The sequence below is a fragment of the Lepidochelys kempii genome, chromosome 1, assembly GCF_965140265.1.
Source record: "Lepidochelys kempii isolate rLepKem1 chromosome 1, rLepKem1.hap2, whole genome shotgun sequence".
Taxonomy (NCBI): Eukaryota; Metazoa; Chordata; order Testudines; family Cheloniidae; genus Lepidochelys; species Lepidochelys kempii.
This window is the reverse complement of record NC_133256.1, coordinates 264,657,593-264,677,948: the sequence shown is the minus strand read 5'-3', so window position 1 is coordinate 264,677,948 and position 20,356 is coordinate 264,657,593. Positions and strand designations below refer to the sequence as shown.

At 41.2% G+C, this 20,356-nt stretch overlaps 1 protein-coding gene across 3 annotated transcripts in view; it reads left to right on the top strand.

Annotated features, from left to right (window-relative positions):
* The first annotated feature begins 1,927 nt into the window (after positions 1–1,927).
* The window catches only part of NR1H4 (nuclear receptor subfamily 1 group H member 4), a 51,928-nt gene continuing 33,499 nt past the window's right edge, over positions 1,928–20,356 (top strand). The window contains exons 1-3 of one of the 3 annotated variants that reach the window (XM_073327411.1): positions 1,928–2,085; positions 10,521–10,883; positions 18,990–19,130. In XM_073327411.1, coding sequence (XP_073183512.1) covers positions 2,055–2,085; positions 10,521–10,883; positions 18,990–19,130 — 535 coding nt within the window. In that variant the 5' untranslated portion in view covers positions 1,928–2,054. Of the gene's footprint in view, positions 2,086–10,520; positions 10,884–18,989; positions 19,143–20,356 lie in introns of all 3 variants that reach the window. The other 2 variants (XM_073327410.1, XM_073327412.1) reach the window with 2 other exon arrangements.

The window sequence follows — 20,356 nt, the reverse complement described above, 5'->3', positions numbered from 1 at the left end:
GAAACTTCTTGTATAGGTTTTGTTAATCTGCATGACGTTCAATCTTGCAGCTTCAGATACTGTGGAGATGGAAGGTTGTAGATAGATAGAAAAATAGGATTATACAATTGATTCAAATAAAGAGGCTCAGTTTAAAAAAATCTGTAATTGTAGTTTCGAGACTGAACTTGATAAGTTTATGGAGGGGATGGTATAATGAGGCTGCCTACAATGGCATATGGCCCAGCTGCTACTGCTATGAGCAAATAGCTCCAACAGCTGGAGGTGGGACACTAGATGGGGAGGGCTCTGAGTTCATACAGAGAATTCTTTCTCAGGTGTCTGGATGGTGGGTCTTGCCCACATCCTCGGGGTCTAACTGATCGCCAAATTTGGGGTAGGGAAGGAATTTCCCCAAGCTCACATTTGCAGAGATCCTGGCTTTTTTCACCTTCCTCTGCAGCATGGGACATAGGTCACTTGCTGGTCTGAATTAGAGTAAATGGTGGATTTTCTGTAACTTGATGTCTTCAAATCAAGATTTGAAAACTTCATTAACTCAGCTAGAGATTACGAGCCTATTGCAGGAGTGGGTGGGTAAAGTTCTGCAGCCTATGATGTGCAGGAGGTCAGACTAGATGACCAGGATGGTCCCTTCTGGCCTTAAAATCTATGAACTGGTGCTGATTTCCAGCAGTTTCTCCCCAGAATGTAACACAATACATGTGGGAAATAATTAGATATGTCAAACTCACTGGAAATGTGACAAGTTGGAGAAGAATGGGAAAAATAGAGTAGAAGTATTTTTGATGGCATGAGTATTTTTTATAGAATTCATTAAAAGACCCCCTAGAGTGGATAGTGAGATACAAGAATAAATTAATGTAAGAAGCAGAAAACAAAGCAACATATTTAAGCAGCCCTTAATGACTGGACAATGAAAAAAAACCTCAAAAGTAAATGCTATATAGTAGCTGTATCAGTGACATAGCACCTTAGTGAACTGTAGAGACTGGATCCATTTGTTAGCTTTTGTTTGGTTTTTAAAAAATCTCTAAAATCAATGGTCAGAAACTATTTAACAACCAAAAGATCATAAGATGAAGTAGCTAACTATTTGTATCCAGCACCATCTGGCAGATGGTGCAGCATCTGGCATTATCATGATGATAAATAGGCAAGTGGTCGACTTCCAAGTCAAAGGGAAACAAAGCAGCAAAAACTAAAACAGAACATTATGTATGTACAATAATTATGGACAACAAATGATCCAGTGGAGCAGAAGTAACCTGAAAGATGTTCTAAAATAATGAGAAATACCTCAACTAAACCTGAAGGAGGTGAATGAATAAATCTATGTGGCACAAGGTCATTTGATAGGACAGGACAACAGAGAATCACTAGTTCCTCCTATGCAGGTTTTTAGGTTTTAAAAGGAATGATATACCTTTAGGGCCTGATTCTACATACACTTACTACCAGATATCGTGGATACTTTCCTGAGCAATTGTATTGACCAAGAATTTTCTAGAACACGTGATTCTTGTCTGGGTAAAGATGACAGAATTTGGCCATCCTAAAATAATAGAGTTTTCTCTGTGCCTATGATACACATGCTGCATCAGCCAGTCAAAATGATTTTGAATGGTTAATCTATTAAGTTTATTCACCTAAAAAAAGTAGTAGATTTTTATTTATACAAAATACTAAGGTGAATGAAAACAAAAAATTACAAAATTGTAATGGAGGAGCTATTTGGAAGAGCCCCCTTGAATCCACTGACCCAGAGAAAAGTATCCAGATTTTAGTAAAGGACATTTATACTGTAATTTGGCATTGTTATTCTCTCAAGCAATTAGAAATAGGCTTCACTGTAATGAAGTTAATTAGTAAACTATATAACCTCTGGCCTGTATCACGCCTTAGCTAGTCTTAAAGGAAGTTCTAGTTTTCAGTTCAGAGTAAAGCAACATGATATTAAGGAAGCAGGACTAAGGAAGTGTAGATGATAAGTACTGACAAGAAAAAGTAAAGAGAACAACACGTTAAATAGCCCAAGTTTTTCAGGAATTGTCATGGAAATGGTCGGAATGAAGACTGCTAACGGTAGGATATTGTTCAAGCTCATGTTTGATCTATTATATTGTACAATATATCTGTTAAATGCTGTGAATCAGCTTGATGCCAGAGGCTGTCTAGCCCATGCCCTTAGACACCTGATAATAGTTTTTTCAGTACTTAAGCCAGTTGATTAGCTTATGTTTCCCATTTTGGTTTATCCTGTGAATCACAGGAAATACATTTTGTTCTTTTTGGCTTAAGATCATTTGCTCTCTGTGACTCTAACGTTACATTAGTTTTATTAGCAGGCTCGAGGCCTTAGGTTTAATCTGTTTGCTGTTCTTTTTCTTATAGTTTTATATTGACAATATTTGTTGTGCCAATGCACTACCACTGTAACTTCTGTAATATTTTGCATACAAATTCTACAGCCTATATATAACTTCAACATAATACTGAAAATAAAGGGTGAGATTTTCAAAAGCAGTCAGTGATGGCTGAACTCTGATGGTAAAACTTCCTTTTACTTCAATGGGAGTCCAGTTAAGCAAATGCTGAGAGCTTTTTAAAATCCCACCCAAAATATTCACATGTAAAATTGGAAAAAAAAATCTTCAACAAATCTCACCCACCAAATACATAATGGGAAAGTATTCACAAACTGATGGCCAGATTCAAGAAATAAAATTTCACTCTGAAAACATTAGTAAAATTTGAGACATTTTGTGAAATGTTCTAATTACAATTTCTTTTGCAAAACATAACCCCCAATTTTTTCAGACCTATTAGTATTTATTTCAATTATCATATATCAAAAATGATTACATGTGTGTTTCTGATATGAAAAGTGTAATGGAACAGTAAGAACATATGAATATAATATATTACTAGAGACAATGGGTCTGCTTCTGATCCCACTTACACTGATTTACACTGCTGTAACTCCATTGCTGTCAGCAGAGTCACTCTTGCTTTACAAAAAGAAAAGGAGGACTTGTGGCACCTTAGAGACTAACAAATTTATTTGAGCATAAGCTTTTGTGAGCTACACCTCACTTCATCGGATGCATGTAGTGGAAAATACAGTGGGGAGATTTTATACACACAGAAAACATGAAACAATGGGTGTTACCATACACACTGTAACAAGAGTGATCCTTGAAACAATGTGTGTTACCATACACACTGTAACAAGAGTGATCAGGTAAGGTGAGCTATTACCAGCAGGAAGGCGGGGAGAGAACCTTCAGTAGTGATAATCAAGATGGGCCATTTCCAGCAGTTGACAAGAACGTGTGAGGAACAGTAAGGGGGGGGGGGAATAAACATTGGGAAATAGTTTTACTTTGTGTAATGACACATCCACTCCCAGTCTTTATTCAAGCCTAAGTTAATTGTATCCAGTTTGGAAATTAATTCTAATTCAGCAGTCTCTCGTTGGAGTCTGTTTTTGAAGTTTTTTGTTGAAGAATTGACACTTTTAGGTCTGTAATTGAGTGACCAAAGAGATTGTAGTGTTCTCCGACTGGTTTTTTAATGTGTTAATTCTTGATGTCTGATTTGTGTCCATTTATTCTTTTACATAGAGAGTGTCCAGTTTGGCCAATGTACATGGCAGAGGGGCATTGCTGGCACACGATGGCATATATCACATTGGTAGATGTGCAGGTGAACGAGCCTCTGATAGTGTGGCTGATATGATTAGGCCCTATGATGGTGTCCCCTGAATAAATATGTGGGCACAATTGGCAACGGGCTTTGTTGCAAGGATAGGTTCCTAGGTTAGTGGTTCTGTTGTGTGGTGTGTGGTTGCTGGTGAGTATTTGCTTCAGGTTGGGGGGCTGTCTGTAAGCAAGGACTGGCCTGTCTCCCAAGATCTGTGAGAGTGATGGGTCATCCTTCAGGATAGGTTGTAGAGGTGCGTTGGAGAGGTTGATGCTTTGGAGAGGTTTTAGTTGGGGGCTGAAGGTGATGGCTAGTGGCGTTCTGTTATTTTCTTTGTTGGGCCTGTCCTGTAGTAGGTAACTTCTGGGTACTCTTCTGGCTCTATCAATCTGTTTCTTCACTTCAGCAGGTGGGTATTGTAGTTGTAAGAATGCTTGATAGAGATCTTGTAGGTGTTTATCTCTGTCTGAGGGATTGAAGCAAATGCGGTTGTGTCGTAAAGCTTGGCTGTAGACAATGGATCATGTCGTGTGGTCTGGGTGAAAGCTGGAGGCATGTAGGTAGGCATAGCGGTCAGTAGGTTTCCAATATAGGGGGTGTTTATGTGACCATCGCTTATTAGCACTGTAGTGTCCAGGAAGTGGATCTCTTGTGTGGACTGGTCCAGGATGAGGTTGATGGTGGGATGGAAATTGTTGAAATCATGGTGGAATTCCTCAAGGGCTTCTTTTCCATGGCTCCAGATGATGAAGATGTCATCAATGTAGCGCAAGTAGAGTAGGGGCATTAGGGGACGAGAACTGAGGAAGCTTTGTTCTAAGTCAGCCATAAAAATGTTGCCATACTGTGGGGACCATGCGGGTACCCATAGCAGTGCCGCTGATTTGAAGGTATACATTACAGTGTGTATGGTAACACCCATTGTTTCATGCTGTCTGTGTATATAAAATCTCCCCACTGTATTTTCCACTACATGCATCCGATGAAGTGTAGCTGTAGCTGTGAGCTTAGAACAACTAAGGTGCCACAAGTATTCCTTTTCTTTTTGCGGAAACAGACTAAAACGGCCGCTACTCTGAAATCTTGCTTTACAGTAGTGTAAGTAATGTCAGAATCTGATCTATACTCTCCATTAATACATTAATAAAATCATATGCACATTCCAGTCAGCAAGATAAAATCAAATTAGTTTTATTATAAGAAGCTAATTGTTCTAGTAAGCCTCTTCAAGAAGGCCTTGTGTATAGAACTGGATGGGAATGGTTTACCTTTCCCATGAGAGTTTTGGAGATTTTTGACATCTTCCCCTTTCTGAAAGTAGAACCTCCCCCCCCCCACCCAAATAAAATCAAAATCCTGATAATTTTCACAAACTGATAATCCCAAAAATTCAGGTTGGGAAAATCAGTTTTAAACTACACCTTAAATTGAACTGGGGCAACTTTCTTGTGTAGACAAGACCTAGGATAAGTTTCCTTGAAAATCAAAGGCAGGTCCCCATCACTATAGTATCTGAGTGTATCTCTACACTGCAGTTAAAAACAAGCTGCTAGCCTGTGCCATCTGACTTGGACTAAGGGGCTGTTTAACTGTGGTATAGACATTTAGGCTCAGATGGATCCTGGGCTCTAAGACTCTGCAGGGTGGGAGGGTCCCAGAGCTTGGGCTGCAGCCTGAGCCAGACTGTCTATATCACAATTAAACGGCCCCTTAGCTCAAGCCCTGCGAGCCTGAGTCAGCCAGCATGGGCCAGCTGCGGGAGTCTAATTGCAGTGTAGACATATCCTGAGTGCCTACCAGCACTTTAAAGTGTGGATATAAAGATCTGTCTCTCTCTCCCTCCCACCCTTTACCCCTCAGTGAGCAGAGACTGGCCGTAATTAATTATTTTTTTTAATGTGGTGTTATTGTGGGAAGGCTAGGTAAGAGAAATAAAGATGTATGGGTTATTCAGGTTTAGCCAAATATAGAGAGATTTGTGTGTATTTGGTTTCTTCCGGAAACAAATATACAGCTCTAGGAACTATGAGGGGTTTTGTACATATCTACACAGGTCTAACTAAACTCCCACAGTTCTGTCCCAGTATTGTGTACTGAACCCACTGTAAAACCCTGGATTGATTTGTTTTTCTTTTTGGGAGGAGTGCTGCAGTCTCTTACTATTATTTCAAAGCCCTGAGCAGATCAGGAAAGTGGTTTAAAGCTTCTGTAGCATTTCTTGGAAATGACATAAAAGTAAAAATGAATAATGTATTTTTTATTTTAGTCCTGGGATCTTCCCACTCCCATTTGTGTAAATCAATCAACCAAATAATTAAAAATTAGCAAATGGCATGTTATGTGCCCATAACTAAAAGTTGTTTCCACAAAACAGATACTAAATATTTGTGCAGTGGTTGTATAGTTGGAAACTAAAGTAACTCTTGTTTTTCTACATAAATAATTTTGAACAATCTTACTAAGTAACAGTCACAATAAATTGAAAATATAATTAATAGAAACAGGCCAAATATTTATTAATACTGTGCCCACAAGTACCCAGAACTTTGTTTTACACTGGAGTCTCCTGCAAAACAATACAGCCTACAGCAACTCATTGTTAACACAACATCTTGCCCGTGTTTTTCTGTGCTGCTGCTGACAGATATCAACGATAGTCTTATGGTTAAAGCATGAGATTGAGAATTAGGAGACCTTGATTCAATTTTTAGCTCTTCCACATACTTCTTGTGTGACCTCCAGCAAGTCACAAAATGTTTTTGCCTTGGTTCCGCACTGGTAAGAAGGGGATAATGTACTTGTCTCTTTGTCTGGTCTATTTAGAGTGGAAGCTCTTTAGAGCAGGGATCATCTTTTACTATGTATTAATATCCTGATAGTATCTGGGATCACTAAGTGCTACTGTAATTTAAATAATTATTAGTGGTATGTAGCACCATTGTCCTCCTTTGGCTTTGTCCCATAGCTTTCCAGACATACCTATGTCTGCTTGTGCTATGGCAGCATCTCTGCTTCTGCTAACTGTACACGTCAGTACACGAGTGGATGCTATGTTGATGGTGTACCATCTAAGCAAGTTAAAAGAACAGAAGTACTTGTGGCACCTTAGAGACTAACAAATGTATTTGAGCATAAGCTTTCATGGGCTACAGCCCAAGTAGATACTGAAAAGTGATTTGCATCAACTTTTGCAGTGCTGTACGCTGGTAAGGGAGCAAGATGTAGCACAGCTGATGCCATGGGACATCTGGAATGAGAGTTTAGTTAAAACAGGAAGTTACGGTTCTGGTATTGCTTGAAGGGTGACAGAATAGAAGGACCCCTTTCATAGCTAATAATGTCTTGCTGTCATTGCAGGTGTTCCTATCTTTTATTGTTGGTACTTCTCCTTTCCTTTTGACTCCTTTGAATTGATGGGGTGGGGTGGAGGAGAGAGGGACTGTTTTTGTACTGGTAGAAGTGCTCCTCAGAGTTCCCAGCCACACCCTCTTTTCTGGTGATTATCCCTCAAAAAGGAAAAGGAAAGCAGAAAAAAATACTAAATTTCTTCTGATTTGTAAATACGGTACAAGTTAAAAAAGTATACTTAGCAATGTTCATCAATGACAGTTTATCTCCAGGGTTTCTCATCTGTCTCACCATAGACTTCAGTGGGAGTTGAGGGCATTCAGCATCTCACAGGTTTGGAACCTTGAAGCACACAATTTATTGCACAAAATGCCTCTTGTGATTAAATCTTACAAATCCTCATGGATGAATGTTTGTTGCCTTACTGCAGAAATGTCAAAACCTGAGCTATCACCTGTCATTGTGTTACAGTAGACTTAACAGTGTTTACTGAGATCTCAAGCTTTCCTCCAAGCCCACTCAACATTAAATACAGAGAGAACAGGAGTTATCTAAAGCTGAACTGAGTAACTTCCTGGAAATATAGTTACTTCTCACAGAGCCAATTCCCCGTGGGTCAATGTGAATTTTGCCATGCCCTTCAATAGCACCAGGATATGGACTTTCTTGAACAGAAAGTTTATTGTAATTTGTAAATCACTTTCCTCTTCTCTGTCCAACTTACTGATATGTTTCTTAGATTTAAACTACATCACAGAGGGAGTATTGAGTGTTGTTGAATTGGTTATAATTTATAACTGTGAGATTTAATTTTAATTTGTTTGCATTTTGAAAGTGACTAATAGAATTTTAACAAGTCCATAAAGTACAAGGCTAAGGGAGCCTTCTGTTGGTGCTATTTATCTCTAGGACTTCATTGTTGTATGCTGCTTTTACAGTAACTGCTTCAATTCCTTATCACATTTGGTTAGCTGGTGCCATGATTTGTTATTGTCTTAAGAGGCTAATGCTGCAGTCCTTATTTGGGAAAAAAACTCCCTTGTCTTCAATAGCCATTTCACCAAAGGGGTACAAAGCTAGCCCTTAATCTGCACTTTATCATAGGGGTTCCCAGGCTTGTTCCCCTGTGGCCCACCTGTGCAACTGAAATAGGCACTGTGGCCCACTAGTAACACTTCACACTGCTTTCCAAGAGAGGACACTGAGGGTAAAGGTGGTGGTGGGGATTGCCAGGGTAGAGCCATGACTCGAGCTGTTTTTGGGGTTGATGAACCTTTAAATTATGCCCCCTGCTATCAGCCTATATAGTATGATACTGTCCATTCCCGCCTTGCCCACCAGGCAGGTGAGTCATTGTTCCCTCAGGCTGATCAAATGGTAAATCAGGGATGGGGCTGCCGAGCACACAGCCTGGCCTTCCCAGGCTGCCACGTGTCCGTCAGGAAGAGGGGCATTGTGGGACACATGCAGCCCCTGACCTCAGCAGGGACCAGAAACAATCAGAGGGCGAAGGGGCAAGGCAGGTTCCACAGTCAGCCCCCGCTGACACCCTCCGCCTCAGCAGCTCACTAAGTACCTTGAGCTTGTCACCTGGCAAAGCTGCCCCAGTCACCCATCCAGCATCCTGGGATACCTCACAGACACCCTCTGCCCATGAACGAGGGAAGGGTTTGGGAGCTGCCAGTGCTGGACAGAGGCAGGCACTTGGGCTGGGCCTGGCCGTTACCTATAATTAAGACTGCGAGTTTGTCACGCAGGTCACGGAAGTCAGGGATTCCATGACTTTCCAGTACTTCTGTGACTTCTGCAACCGGCAGGTGCAATTGACCCCAGGGCCACCTGAGCAGCTCGGGCAGCCCTGGGGCCAGATGCACACCCCCCCAACAGTGGTGGTCCTGGGCTGCCCCCCTGCCAGCAGTGGTGGCAGTCCCAGACTCCCCCGCTAGCAGCGGCGTGGTGGTCCCGGGCTGGCAGGGCAGTCCCCCGCCGTGCCAGAGCAGCTGCGGCAGTGGTCCTGGGTCTGTGGGGCTGTCCCCTGCTAGCAGCGGCAGTGCTAATCCTGTGCTGCCCCCCTCCCAGCACCAGTGGACACCCCAGCAGGCGCCCCGGAGCCCACCTCAGCACCAGCGGGTGCCCCAGAGTCCCCCTTCCAGAGCAGCAGCTATGCCCCTAGAGCCCCCCAGAATACCAAAGATTTAGTCAGGGGTATATAGTACAAGTCATGGACAGGTCACGGGGATGTGAATTTTTGTTTATTGCCCATGACCTGTCCATGATTTTTACTAAAAATGCACATGACTAAACCTTAGCCTTACCTATAATGGTCATGATCATGGCATTGTCCAGGAGGAAACAGAGCGGCACCATTGAACCCTTCTCCTTGGGGGAGGCTGTGGGGCTGATACTTCAGGGGGCCTGCCAGCCATGAATCACAGGGTGCAATGACTCGGAGTGGGAACAGCTGCGAACTCTCCAGAAATCCTCCAGCTGTCCCGAGAGCTGCCACCTCAGGGGGCCGGCCCCTTCTCCTTGCCCTCTGCCCAGAGCCCAGCGGCTTCGCTTTGCCCTCTGCCACCTGCCAGTGCGCTGGGCACATCTGGCCCTGGGCAGGAGCCATTGCTGGCCGCCACTCTGTTGCTGTCCACTTCACAATACAACCCCCACCCCCCGCCATGCCCTTACAAAACTCTACCCATGGCTCCACCTTTGGGCCACAACCCACAGTTTGGGAACCACTCCTGTATCTCATATCACTCTCTATGCTTGGATTATCCTCCCTGATCCTCTGTGTCGTGTAATCTCACGCTTCCCCTTCAGACCCCTCCTGAAGGTTCATTTATTTTGGTTAACCTTCCAGCTCTTGCTAAACCCCACCTTTGTCTTTTCTCCCAGCTGTGTTCCCTCACGCTGTGATACACTAACTCCAAATAAAACAGAAATGAACAAGATATGTGTATCTCCATCTTACTATTGTAGCCTTCCTCCTTCCCATAGCTCCCTTGGCTTCTGTTTACATTTCTTTGCTGTGTTTTTGTGTCTAATCCAGATTGAGAGCTCCTTTGTAATGTGGACTGCTTTCCCTTAATTGTCTGTAGAGCATTATGTACATTTTTAGCTCTGTAGAAATAATAATCTTTCAAGATTTTCTAAGGAAATAGCAGTGCAAAATATTTTCATTGCCTGTAATAAAGTAGCTGAGAATGTTAATTTATACTGAGAGCGTCTTTCTGTATATTTGTAGAGACCTAGTGCATAGGGGGTTCTGTGACTGGGGCCTCTGGATGCTGAGGGAAGTATAAATATTATCAAGACTATTTTAGAGTTCTTTATGTTTAGTCAATACAATCTCTAGGATTAATAAATATTTTTTTTCCAGTATGTGAGACTGGTATATTTAGGAATGGAAACTGTTCCAGTGACTGTGGTTTAATGGTACTAATGCATATTGTTTCTGCATTATTATGTAGGTGTTCTTACAGAGGCAATGAGTTCTCCAGTGCAAGAACCAGATGTGTCAGCTTATACACAGTACAGCAGTATGCCGTTCCCCCCAGTTCAGCCTCAGATTTCATCACCACCTTATTATTCCAACCTTGGCTTTTACCCCCAGCAGCCTGAAGAATGGTATTCCCCTGGAATGTATGAACTCAGGAGAATCCCCTGTGAGAACTTTTTCACAAGAGAGACAGAACTAGCGGATATACCTGTAGCCAAGAAGTCTAGACTGGGCCACTCCACGGGAAGAGTGAAAGGAGAAGAGCTATGTGTTGTCTGTGGTGACAAAGCATCTGGATACCACTATAATGCTCTGACTTGTGAGGGGTGCAAAGGTAGGGCAAAATATGAATGAATCTGTCACAAAATAAGTTTGGGGGAAATAGATATTTATTTCTGAAATTTCATTTTGCCTTAATTGAAAAGCTCATTCAAGTGCTTACCCTTTGTAGATCTTTGCATTTGGATCCAATGCACTGTTATTAACGGGCTAGGTAGTAGTACTGTTGAAAAGGATCTGGGCGGTATAGTGGATCACAAATTGAATATGGGTCAACAATGTGATGGAGTTGCTAAGAAGGCCAATATCATTCTGGACTGTATTAACAGGAGTGTTATATGTATGTAAGACACAGGAGGTAACTGTCTCAGGCTACGTGGCACTGGTGAGGCCACAGGTGGAGCACCATGTCCAATTCTGGGCACACCACTTCAGGAAAGATGTGGGCAGAGCCCAGAGGAGAGCAATAAAAATGACAAAAGTTTTAGAAAATTTGCGGATGATACTAAACTGGGAGGAGTGGTAGATACGCTGGAGGGGAGGGATAGGATACAGAACGACCTAGACAAATTGGAGGATTGGGCCAAAAGAAATCTGATGAGGTTCAATAAGGATAAGTGCAGGGTCCTGCACTTAGGATGGAAGAACCCAATGCACAGCTACAGACTAGGGACCGAATGGCTAGGCAGCAGTTCTGCGGAAAAGGACCTAGGGGTGACAGTGGACGAGAAGCTGGATATGAGTCAGCAGTGTGCCCTTGTTGCCAAGAAGGCCAATGGCATTTTGGGATGTATAAGTAGGGGCATAGCGAGCAGATCAAAGGACGTGATCGTTCCCCTCTATTCGACATTGGTGAGGCCTCATCTGGAGTACTGTGTCCAGTTTTGGGCCCCACACTTCAAGAAGGATGTGGATAAATTGGAGAGAGTCCAGCGAAGGGCAACAAAAATGATTAGGGGACTGGAACACATGAGTTATGAGGAGAGGCTGAGGGAGCTGGGATTGTTTAGCCTGCAGAAGAGAAGAATGAGGGGGGATTTGATAGCTGCTTTCAACTACCTGAAAGGGGGTTCCAAAGAGGATGGCTCTAGACTGTTCTCAATGGTAGCAGATGACAGAACGAGGAGTAATGGTCTCAAGTTGCAGTGGGGGAGGTTTAGATTGGATATTAGGAAAAACTTTTTCACTAAGAGGGTGGTGAAACACTGGAATGCGTTACCTAGGGAGGTGGTAGAATCTCCTTCCTTAGAGGTTTTTAAGGTCAAGCTTGACAAAGCCCTGGCTGGGATGATTTAACTGGGAATTGGTCCTGCTTTGAGCAGGGGGTTGGACTAGATGACCTTCTGGGATCCCTTCCAACCCTGATATTCTATGATTCTATGAAAACCTGACCTCTGAGAAAAGGTTAAAAAATTGAGGATGTTTAATCTTGAGAAAAGAAGGCTCAAGGGGGTGACCTGACAACAGCCTTCCAATATGTTAACGTGTGGTGTGTGTGTGGTGGTGGAACTCAGCAGTATTCTTTGAAATGTCAATAGTCTGACCGTTCAAAGTAGGCATGCATTGCTTGTTCATTGGGTAGCATTTAGAAGACTTGATTCGGAAATAGTGAAGTCAATGGTGTTACACCAAAGTAGAGTTTATCTCATTGTGTCTCAACATCAGTTCTCAGCAGACATTCTCCTCATGACATGACTCAGCATTGTTCAGCTCTCATGGTTCTTAACTCTGTAGAGCTGTGCTGGTATAGTAAATTCACCCTTTTGGTGGATTTCATTGTAGAGCACTTTTCATAAAAGGAAGAGCTAGAATCAAACTGTGTCCTTTTAGTTGAAGAGGCAACTCCTCTTGTTCTTTAATTAAACCAATTAAATATTCTCCACATCCACACAAGGTAGGTCGCAAAAAAATAACGGGCTTAGTCTGCAGCGAGGGACATTGAGGGTAGAGATTAGGAAAATCTTTCTGACTCGAAGGGTGGTTAAGCTCTGGAACAGGCTTCCAAGGGAGGCTGCGGAATCACCGTCACTGGAGGTTTTTGAGAACAGGTTGGACAAACACCTATCAAGGATGGTCTAGGTTTATTTGGTCCTGCCTCAGCACAAGGGGCTGGACTTGAGGACTTCGCAAGGTCTCTTCCAGTCATACATTTCTATAATTCTATGATTATTTTCCCTGGGACACATTGGTAGTTTCATTCCTTTGTGGATATAGAATATACATTGCCTTGCAGCACTGTTGATTGACAAACTTAAAGCAAAAGTGTTTGTTCACCAAAACCTACCATCACCAATCAATCAATCCAATCCATCCATCCACCCATCATTGTCGTCAGCAGCAGCAGCAAAACAAACAGTTGATTTAAAATAAGAACTATCGCTGGTCAAGCCTACATCATTTCTGAGTTCTGATCTGTAAATATTGTTTAAACCCCCCTCCCCACAAAAAATTCAGTCTGTGGAGTATTACATTGCATGTCTTTCATTTCTTGGAAGACAGCATGAGGGTAAAATGAGCAGCTGAAAGGACTGGTAATAGTATAAGAGCTTTTCACTTCTATGTTGTCAGTTCAGCATCTAATCCAAGTCAGTAGTGACTGAAAGTGATCACCATCTGATGGCTTGTTGGTGGCCTATAGGAAATGCATGGGTGCAATTAAAAAGTTATTTCCAGTGCTAGGACTAGTAACAGTCGTCATTTTAATATTATTCTATAAGGAATACCTCCAAAATTGATAATATCTCTAAAACTAGAATGAACATTTTAAGTGTGCCCAGTGAACAGAGCCCACACGTGGCAAAAAAAGCCACTCACCATTATTAGCAATCTGTTGTTGGTAGTTTCAGCAGAGAGGACAAGGACGTAGCAGCTGAACAACTTTTACTCCTAGAGATGGTTCTTCCAGGGCACATTGGTAGATAATTGCATCAAATAAGGGAATTATCCTTCCCTGCAACATAAGTCAATACTCTTGAGCCCAATAACTTGTGGATGGAACTATGTGTATCTTTCAGAAAAAAATCCAGTGTTGATTTAAAGACTCCAAGTGATGATAAGTTTACGACCTCCCTTGGTAAGCTGTTCCAGTGATTAATTGCCCTCACTATTAAATGGCTTTTACCAAATGAAATGTAATAATTTTTCCAGCAGTTATAACTAGAGACTGAGGAAACAACATGGTAAAAACTAAAAACATTTTGGGCCAAAATCATTCCAAGTACAACTCTCATGTAAGTGTTGGGATCAGTGGTGACAGTAAATGTATGTTCAGGTCTCCTTGTTGATTTTACTTAAGTCATTCTGTGAAACCATTATGTTACTGTTTTATTGGGATAATTCATTTTGTGTTTTCACTGTTTCATTGCTACAACATCAGTTACATAGGAAAGCACAACCCTTGGTCAAAGACTGTAAAAGTTGAATTATTTAAGGTTAATGTATTATGTTTCTGCAATAAACCTTAGAATGGCTTCAAGCAATAGTAAGATGATGTGCTGAGGGGGAGAGGAGAACAATTCTGTTTGAAAAGCTGGATAGTATGTTTTAATGGTCTTAGCATTCTGCCTCTCTGGTGCCCTTCACCCCAGAGGTGGCTGCATTTCAGTGGTGCTAAATGTGTGGAGTTAAGCACTTTGGTCTCCTTCAGAATGAAAGGCTCTATATAAAAGTAAGATATTACTATCAACATTAATCTACAATTTGAATAGAGAGCCAGTGCAAAGCATGATAGAACCAATTAAATATATCTGAGATACCTGAATACAAACCAGTCTATTTATATTTGAAATTTTGAAGAGAATTTAGTGAACCTTGAGTGGTTTACTTATAAATTGAAAGAGCTGCTGACCTTATATTCTCTCTCTCTTTTTTTGTGGGGGAAAAAAAACATGTTTTATTGGCTCACAAGAGATTTGTATTCTGGAGCTGTGCATACATTCAATTTTTTGTGACTATATTACTATCCGCATACAGATACATGTGAATATTGCCCATCACTTGGCAAGAAAAAAATGGTTTGAAAATCTGATTTTCTATTTATCCTTTCCCCAAAATATCAATCAAAAAGCAAACTAAACAGGATGCACACCTCTGAGATCTAGGCTTATGCTAGAATTTTTTTAAAAGATACTTTAAAAATTGAAAACTTCTGTGGGACATCTCTCATCCCTAATTGTGCAGTTATAAATTATTACATCATTCTACAATAATGGCATAATGGTCCATAAACAATGAGACAGTTTACAAGTGTTATTACAATGTTTGGGATATTATATATTACAGTATTTTCTACAGTCTATTCCATTGTAACACCTGTCCTGGTTAGGCATTATAAAACCTTCTTTCGGTATGTCTACACTGCAATTAAAAAATCTGCAGCTGGCCCATTCCAGCTGACTTGGGCTTGGGCTAAGGCGATGTTTAATTGCAGTGTAGACATTGCTGGAGCTTAGGCTCAAGGATCCTGTGAGGTGGGAGAGTTCCAGAGCTCGGTCTGTAGGCCGAGCATGAATGTCTACATCGCAGTTAAGCAGCCCCGTATCCTGAGCCACACAAGCCCCAGTCAGGTGGCATGGGACAGCTGCAGATGTCTAATTCCAGTGTAGACATACCCTGTGAGGAGGCCTTAGAGCACATTTGGACCCTAACTGGAATCTAGAGACCCCTCTGGAAAGGGGTGGTATACAAGTCACATGAATTTAGTGGGGCAGACTATAGCGTCATACTCATTTATTGAAGTCACAAAATCATTTACATTGACAGAAAAGTGGATTATATACTCCGTCGCCTACAAAATGGCCTAGCTGATTTTTATTACCCCCAAACTATTCCTGATAATCCTTGATGTATGTCATGTCAAACCACAGATATTTCCTGTTAAAGTCATTCCACATTCATCTTCTCACTCTCTCTAGAAAGTCAGGACAGTTTGTGTGGTGATGGAACTCAGACTACTGACATTTCAAAGAATACTGCTGACCGTTCAAAGTAGGCATGCATTGCTTGTTCATTGGGTAGCATTTAGAAGACTTGATTCGGAAATAGTGAAGTCAATGGTGTTACACCAAAGTAGAGTTTATCTCATTGTGTCTCAACATCAGTTCTCAGCAGACATTCTCCTCATGACATGACTTAGCATTGTTCAGCTCTCATGGTTCTTAACTCTGTGGAGCTGTGCTGGTATAGTAAATTCACCCTTTTGGTGGATTTCATTGTAGAGCACTTTTCATAAAAGGAAGAGCTAGAATCAAACTGTGTCCTTTTAGTTGAAGAGGCAACTCCTCTTGTTCTTTAATGTCTTATACAGTATATGCAACATACAATTCAGTATTTGGATATGATAGAACTGGTTAATTTCATTTCAAATTCATTTTGTAGGAGAGAGAGAGACCACAAACATGCTCTTGTTTATTTTCATGCACCAGATGACCTCTACCTGATGCAAAACCAAACACTTCAACAGGGGACAGGGTGGGAAAAGCAATATATACACTGAAGCCCCAGTCTCATAAATTGTTCAATGTATCTGTATAAAGCCCAATTAAAGTTGGTGAGGGTCTGCCTGTGAAGAACAACTTTCAGGACTGGGGCCGGAAAAAGGGAGTTCTACCCATAACTAACCCTAATCACTGTTGAGGCTAACAGAACAAAACACATTCATAGTTTCTAACTGAAGCTAGTTGTTGAGATTTTGGAAGATCAGATAAGGTTAGCAATGTCAAAATGCAAAAAACACCTTATTTTTAAATCCCCCCCCCAGACACTGTCTCCCCAAATATCTTGCCTGATTTGCCTCAGATTGTCCCAAAAAATTCTCCTTTAGCACAAGATCACACACGTGACATTTCAGGACGTTTGATTTAACTCTGGAGTTGTTATTACTAAGGGATATGTGTCAAAAATTGGGCTTATTGGGGAGAACTAACTTTGACATTACTAGGGAGAAGACTATCTAGAGAGAAACTGCTAAGAATGTCACTCCATAATAAAAATGGGATGAGAGTAAGGTTGAAAATTCTGCTTTGCCAGAGCAGAAAAATATTTTGGATTTTAAAAATTGTTTCTTTCAGTAGGAAACAGTCACAGTTCTAAATTTTGTTGGTTTATAAATCTCACTGATTTGGCATCACTACATGTTGTCAATAAGTTGCATTTGCTAAAGCTTTTGCAATTCTTTACATACAAATAACAGCTAATAAAGTGTTGCCTAGATCTTGTTTATGCTAGCCATAATAACAGCAATCTGATTTCTAATGGTCATAAACATATTTGCATACAGCTTTTGAATATAACTGTCATAAATGATTTTCTTCATGAATTGCAGCCTTTAAATAAATTGTTTAAAATAAAATTAGAACATGATCTGAAACAAACTGAACTGCCATTTAACTGGTATTGAAAATCTACAGCTTAAACCTAGACCTTTTCTTCCTTCCCTGACCAGCATATGGAAATGTGTTAAACTCCATGTGAATGGCAAACAAAAATAATGTCTGGGTCTGACTGAAAGTTCCAAATAATCTGCATTTCAAAAGAGGTTAGTGTCAATCAAGTATATTTGAATGGAAAAAGAGAACTATTCAAAACACACAGTACAGGAGACAGGAGTCAAAGAAGTGCCAAGTTTGTTGTTGCTAAATAGAATTTTATTATTTTTTGTAACAAAATGTTAGGGCTGGGATGGATAATTTAAATTAAAGATGGGCCTGAGCCATGACACTAATTTGGATCCACCGTGAATTTCTCAACAATTCAGGGGTACATGTAGGCATATGTGTCCTAGTTCAATGCCTTTCAGAGAGAAAACAAAGAAGAGAGCCAGATCTGAACTTCCCCCCGAGTTGACTGTGGGTGATTGGATCCTGTGTTTTTGTTCAGTCCCACCTTTAGTGAATGGAAGTGTCAGGTAGAATACTACCAGGACTGAGATTAGGGTTAGCCTGTACTACAAATCAGCCATGTGCCCTCAGGGGCTTCCAGGAACCCCTTTTTAAAATTCTGCCACCAAACTGATGGAAGAGTTGAGATTATTTCCCATGCCTGACGGAGTTCACTCCCTCTTTGAATGCTGCTAAATCATCCCATCTAAAACACAGCATTCGAAAAATGCTATGCTTGCAAAATGAAGCACTAAAAGTTCAGGAAATGTTAAAGCAAAGGTTGCCTGTGCAACTGTATCTTTGCCCTCCTAGTAAGTGGTATTATAATAGTCTTTTATTGCATAGAATTTCACTGCATGAATGCATACTGTCTTTTCCACAGTAGCGCAGTCTGAGTACAGGTTGGACAGTGAATAAGGGCTTTGTACTGAATCAGAAAGGGGTCTGTGGATCCATGATTTTCTTTGGGCTAATTTCTGTTTGCAGTTCTTTACACCAATGTAAACCTGGAGTGAATCCAGAGAAACTAAATTCCGTGAAACTTGACTTCAGTGGGACTAATTGTGTGGTTAAAGTTAGAAAAGTGCTTAAGTACCTTGCTGAATTAGGGCCTCAGTGTACCAGAAGGGCAGAGTTTAATGAAGGAGGCAGGGGGTTGTTGCAAACGAGGGAGGAATCGTCTACTTTAATATGTAGGATGAAACTAAATATAGTTCAGAGGCTTCATTCTAGATGGGCAGGCAGTCTGTGTGACCCTGCTTACATGTGTTTGCAAGTACTCTAATTCTCGGTAATTGAGACAATGGGAATTCACTCAAATGGGTTTGCTGCCTGCACTCTCATGGCTTGTCCTGTCCTCAGAGTCCTTCAAGTGAATTGTAGCCTCATAGTTGTTCATTGGCTATTAGAGTACTGTCCAGTATTGTGTATAATCCTGGTATTTGAACCACAGTGATGGGTTCCAAATTTGCATCTGAACCTTCTCAAGGATCCCAGATATTTGGATGTGGGATTTTAGTTCAGGCCAATGTCTAGTGTATAGACCCACATCATATAATATCTGGTTCTAAATGATATTGCATGGACCACTTAGGTGCAAGTAATGGTTTAAAGTAGCAATAATTCAGCCATCAGCATGTCCAAGTGATACCAAAAGAAACTGGAGTTGTTGCAGAATGTGTTGCATTCAGAGGGTGAAACAGTTATGCAGTCTCTTTTCAAGCTAATCAGTTCCCCACTTTGCAGTGCCTTCTTACACATCTATCTCACTGTTGTTTGCACAGGCTTCTTCAGAAGAAGTATCACTAAAAATGCTGTATACAAGTGTAAAAATGGAGGCAATTGTGAGATGGACATGTACATGAGAAGAAAGTGCCAGGAGTGCCGCCTGCGGAAATGCAAACAAATGGGGATGTTGGCTGAATGTATGTATACAGGTATTTGCATCAAGCAAGCAAAGTACTTTTAAAATATATTCAATCTTACATTTGTCTAACTGGGCTGTGGCTAATATGCTGAAGCCTCCATACATATACAAAGGTGGGTAAAACCCTCAAAGATATAATCTAGCAAATCTGAAGGCATGGACTGTAGCATTAAAGGCACTGCAGTCCATGCTCAACAAATCTTATTGAATAGGCATGACATACCCATGAATGATGAGATTTGGTTAATGATAGGGGACACCAGAGCGTGAGGTGTGTGATGATCTGGTGGTGAAGAAAGGACTTTCCCTGCCAGAGTGGGCTGACACAGCGAAAGCCAAGAGCCAAAGGGGCTACCCAAGTGCGAGGAAAAGCCACTCCAGTAGCTATGGAAAAAGGAGGGAGGTGGTGGAAGGCATCAATTGGAGAAGGGGAGGAATACAAAGAAGCAGGGAATTTTCAGTGCTATGTAGGGCAGAGAAGGAACAGACTTACCCCTACCCCAAACCACCTTTTTATGGACTGCCTGCCAGCCCTTCCCAGCCAATTCCAATGCTTGTATGAACTGCTGGCAATAAACCAATGGCGGATCTCCTGAAAAAGGAGGGCTACCATTGGCTGGAAGTTGCTGTGTGCTGCAGTCCTCCTCTGGCAATCTGGGCTGGCCTGGTAAGGGACAGCCCTTTTTTAAAATCGTCTCATTAGTTCTTCTAATGGAGGTATAGAGCTATATAGGTACAATCACCTCCAAAGAACTTGGCTTTTAGATTTAAACCATGTTTTATATTAAAAAAAATTGGAATTCAGGCTGACATATTACTTATATAATTACCAAGCTCCAGGCCAATGTACTTTAAACATCTTTGATACTGCACTACACCCCAAAATGAGGAGTTAAAGTTCTACCAGTAATTCAATTTCAACTATAACAGTAATAGTCATTCCATATTTGAAGGCTCACTCCTAGAAATATAGTGTACACACCTGCATATGCTGCCTTCAGTGAATAGGACTGCAGTTTATTCTATTTATTGATGGCTCCAATCATTTTAGCACACTGTAGTGTCAAACCAATTTAGGTTCATACAGGAAATTAATCTACTCTGAGTTTTTAATATACTTCTCTTTTTTTAATCTGATCATGAGATGCTATATTAACTGTTGGCTTTGTGAGAAACAATAACCTCCATCAATATTTGGAATGCATGCAAATATAATATAATTAA